Below are 4,940 nucleotides of genomic sequence, written 5' to 3'. Positions count from 1 at the left end.
CTATGTTTAAACAGGTTGTAGAAAAAAAAAATATTTTTAGGACTTATATATTTGGTGGATTAAACACATGTGGATGGATTAAACACATGTGGATGTAGGCCATAGAAACAAACCCAGAAAATAATTTTTTAAAAATTGCTGTATTTCCAGTAGGTGCTTACAGAGATTAAATCTGACCTTAATTATAGCCCCCCAAACTGGTTCACAGATCATAATTACTGAGGATCAAAAGTTTAATGTTGAAAACAATACTTATGTAGCATCAGGCCATGAACCAGAACCTCCTTGCTCGGCTCAGCCCGCCTTGTCTCTCCCCACGCTCTTACGCTGGGAGAGTAAAAAGTCATCTGGATGGTACATGAACACGTGTATTCTCTCCTCATGAACTCTTACGAAATCCAGGTGAGAGAGAAAGAGCGCAGCCTTCAGCTGTACTATCTTACTCAAAATATTGTGAAATGCTCCTCTTACAACTGTGTGAAAGCCTGGGGCTTCCTTCTGGGACCCAGCAGACAGTACATCAGGGCTGCTGCCTCCCATGGGTCCTCCAGATGCACAGCAAGTCCCCAGCTCGCTGTGTGAGTTGCTTTGGTTTGGTTTTGTTTTCTCAGGGACGGTGCACAAATCCCATGGGGCCAGATGGGATGAGAAGGGTGCACCCAAGTTTTTAATAAAGTGTTGCTTTCCCCATGCACACATATTTAATGCTAGTGGGCCAGGGCACAGTCTAAGTCCAAGTTTCTTCGCATTTTTATCACAGTATTAAGAGTAGATTTATATTTTTTATTCTCTGGATGGATAGCAGGCTTCATGCTTAACTCATTCCTTCCCTAGAAAGGCCCAACACAGCATTAGTTTGCTGTTCTCGTAATATAGATAGAAACAAGGAAGTCTGGCCTACAAAAAAAAAAAGTTTATATAGAATTTAGCAGCCTTACAATAACCTCCTTGGAGAGTGCACTAAATGTTGCTTATAAAAATAGAACACATTTGAAAACTAACATCAGGATTTCATTCAGACTGAAATCAGTTGTTCAGCTGAGCAGACATGGACTTTGAAATAACCAGTGATGTCTGTTAGGGACTTCAGCACAAAGATGAGATAAAATTGCCCAAAACACAAGGCTAAAAAAGGAATGGATGATTTCCATTTTTTGTCTTTAAATATCAAGCTAACAGCAAGAGGCCAAGAGAGTGTTGCCACACAGTTTTCTAGACTGAGGTACAGTTTGGTCCTTGTTGCCTTTTCTGAGAAATTTTTAAGCATCCAGAGAGTACCATAATTTTAGTCTCCTGAAAGCCTGTGACTAAGCGTGAAACACTTCAGTGGCATCCACTAAATCTCGTTCTCCCCTCCCACAAAACATTGCTTTAATTGTTCACAGGTGACAAACTCAAAGGGTTGATGTTGTTTCTGGTCATAGGATTCAAGGCTTCGATTTTGTGTTTTTGATTTCTTCCAGGTTCATGTAAGAGAAAGTACAGTATACAGAGATCAAGGCAAGGCACCTTCAATCTAGCAATTTTGTGGGCATATTATCCTAGGAAGCTGAGTGGAGGTATGTGCTGGGATATCAGTGAGATACATAGGACCGGACTTGGCATGCTTACCTAAAAATAAAAATAAAGTCTTGTAATATGTCCAGTTTTAAAACTTTTTTTTTTTTTTAAAACACCAGAAATATTAAACTATGATTCATAACTACCCTTTGCATTGGTGCTGCAAAAAAGAACACAACAACATCCTTGCCCATGCTTTGCTAAGTAGGTGTGGGATTCAGCCCAAAATAACAATGGCATTAAGTTTAGTTCCTTAAAAACAGGAAAGGATTGTATTTCAAATGGATTTAGGTAGCGCAATTCTGGTTAGTCTTACTTTTTTTTTTTTTTTTAATTGGTGGTGGTTGTTTTTCAAACAATGAAGATTTAGTAGATGAGAAATGAGCCTTAATTCAGGCCTACAAGGCCTACAAAATTCTTTGGACCCACTTTCCCAAAAATGAGTGGGTCTTGCTCGCTGGGCAAGGCAAATGTTACCATTACCAGTAAGCCTGTGATATGTATAAAATACACACACAAAAAGAAACTCTAGGGGGATGCCAAACACTCGGTCCAGAAAACTTCCTGTTGCTTGTGTTTGGCACTCTTCCCTCCACTATAATGCCAACCTCAGAAGCACAGTATCTGTTACTAGAGTATTCACATTTAATCGATATTGTAAGCCAGAGAAAACAATCCTATTCTTTATAGATATAATTTGTAATAATAATTTTTGAAGGCTTCCTGTTTCCCTGATTGCTTTCAAAACTAAGCCACCGGCAAACACTTATGTTATAGAGAAACACAATCCCTGCAAAAGGTCACAGACAGTGGAGCGAGCAGCCTTATAAAAAAGGGAAGAAGAGAAATCCATAATAGCACAGGTTTACAGCATCTAACTAGAAATTACTTGATTATTTGTGTGCTACAAAATAGAACTTAAACACATGGGTTTTGCTGAAACTGGACTCAAAAAGGGATTATGGGCAATTGTCAGCAGGCAAGGTATCAAGTGTACTTGTGAAGTATGTCATTCACATGAAGTGTCACAGTCACAGAAAAGATATTAAAAAGGCATTCCAATATCTGGTAGGGCATTCCATGGTCTGAGTTTAGCTGGTTCATCCAGGTGTCTTCTGGTTGTGGGTGGAGCTACATGTTGAGATTTATCCGCTTGCAACAACTGAGTTCAGAAACAGCAACGGGCAAGTCGGGGACTTGCCGCCAGCTGATCCGCAGACACTGCCGAGGGGAAGTCTGGCAAGGATAAATCACCCAACTGTGCTCGGGGCTGAGCGAGTCACAACACCTGCCAGGATCTGGCTATGTCGTCTTGCTCTTGGTAACTGGTTTGCCGCCATTCATTATTGCAGATGCACTTGTGCTTTTACTCGGAGTCACCCCAGCCTTTGGCACTGTTTCTCCAATATCATGCAAAGATGGTTCTCGATACATGGCAACTGAGGGGAGAAAGGGAAAAGGAGAGAGATTGAGAATGTGTCAGTGTGTCTCAAATAGGATTTATTTTCCACAATAACTGATATTGTAATACAATCCACGCTCCTCTTCCATGCAGGGGAAAATGTTTACTTCAACAAACACTTGTTTTTCATAACTGATAGCTTTGATTGACCCCCCAAACTTCTCACTTATTCCATATCTGACTTAAAAACACTTCTTCACTGTGACAGAGCACTGGAATGAGGTGCCCAGAGAGTTTGTGGAGACTCCTTTCAAAACCCACCTGGATGCAGTGAAATCTGCTCTAGGTGAAGCTGCTTTGGCCAGGGGGGTTGGACTAGATGATCTGCAGAAGTCCCTTCCAACCACTAGTACTCTCGAATTCTGTGATTCTGTGAAATTTGTATGCTTGCTTGTTTAACAGAAACTATAGAAGCCTTAGAAATGAAAAATCTACTGTTCTGTCTTTGCATGAGGCAGACACATAAAAATGTACATACATATACACACACACATCTATATATACACCCCTCTTAAACAAATAGTCTTCACATTTTTAGGAGTAAAATATGACAAGACAGATGGTATTTAACAAATGGTATCATAGGATACAGTTGTCTAGACTTAAGTGTTCTTTTTTAGTCCTACATTGCACAACTAGGCTTGGGTCCAGTTCTACACATTTGTTTGTACATCTGTTTTCCAAATCTGAGGATTTTGGCCATGATCTCCTCAGGTGTGGACTGAAGAAATGTCCAGGAGAGTGCTGAGCAAAGTACACAAGAGGCTTGGGTTTGTTTCTTTCTCCTTTTCAAAAATATGTGCAGTAGCCACTGATCTCCACTGAATGTAGAAATGCAGAAAACTCCAAAATATACTATTAACTGAATTCTTAGAGGAATTAAAAGTTTGCCCCTGGGCTTCGGTCCCTATCTAACCACTTTAAACCCTTTGAGAAAAATACATGTGCTCAATTACACAGTTCCAGCATTAAGCTGCCTTAATGATTAATGCTCTTGGATAATTCAATTTCATTTTCCATGTCACTGAATTAGGTAATATTTCCACTTATACCTAACTTCAGTAGCATTTATTTATATCAGAGCAATGTTAAAAGAGATGTCAAAGCAGTCAAAGGAATTAATCATTACACTATGATTCTGGGACTGCCTGGGTGCTGCCAAAGAGAGCAGAATCCCTTCATCCCTTGGCTAATTAGAGTAGGAGGCTGGAGCATCAAAGTACTGACCTTAATCTTCCGTGGTGTGAAGTTTTGAAATAAATATGAAGGGCCCCATAGTATCATTAACTAATCAAATACTTGTTCTAACATTTCCAGTGACATAATCTAAATCCTTTTATGGCTTCTCAAAGTCTGAAATTAAACGTCTTCCCTAGACTACATAAGGCTGGTTATGATCTGTGTCTTCAGAGTACCCCTGTAACTGTGTTTAGGATACTTTGCTGATTAATTAAAAGAGCTTGATGAAATAACACCATGACCCACAAAAATATTAAGTCAAATAACATGAGATAGAACCTGGAGTACTGCATCCAGTTCTGGAACCCCATTACAAGAGGGACGTGGACCTGCTGGAGCGTGCCCAGAGAAGGGCCACCAGAATGATCCGAGGGCTGGAGCAGCTCTCCTACGAGGAGAGACTGAGAGAGTTGGGGCTGTTCAGTCTGGAGAAGAGAAGGCTCCAAGGTGACCTTATTGTGGCCTTCCAGTATCTTAGGGGGGCCTACAAGAAAGCTGGGGAGGGACTTTTTAGGATATCGAGTAACAACAGAACTAGGGGGAATGGGGCAAAGCTGGAAGTGGGCAGATTCAGGCTGGAGATGAGGAAGAAGTTCTTCACCATGAGAGTGGTGAGACCCTGGAATGGGTTGCCCAGGGAGGTGGTTGAGGCCCCATCCCTGGGGGTCTTTAAGGCCAG

At 40.9% G+C, this 4,940-nt stretch overlaps 1 protein-coding gene across 1 annotated transcript in view; it reads right to left on the bottom strand.

The window, feature by feature from the left end:
* Positions 1-1,652: 1,652 nt before the first annotated feature.
* The window catches only part of LOC103772811 (fibroblast growth factor 14), a 96,117-nt gene continuing 92,829 nt past the window's right edge, over positions 1,653-4,940 (bottom strand). Inside the window, exon 4 of the mRNA XM_008940154.1 lies at positions 1,653-2,999. Within this exon, the coding sequence (XP_008938402.1) occupies positions 2,863-2,999 (137 nt within the window). The 3' untranslated portion in view covers positions 1,653-2,862. The remainder of the gene's footprint in view (positions 3,000-4,940) is intronic.

Source organism: Merops nubicus, unplaced genomic scaffold (genome assembly GCF_000691845.1).
Source record: "Merops nubicus isolate BGI_N331 unplaced genomic scaffold, ASM69184v1 scaffold1225, whole genome shotgun sequence".
Classification (NCBI taxonomy): Eukaryota; Metazoa; Chordata; class Aves; order Coraciiformes; family Meropidae; genus Merops; species Merops nubicus.
The sequence above is the reverse complement of the archived record's forward strand: the minus strand, read 5'-3'. Positions and strand labels throughout refer to the sequence as shown.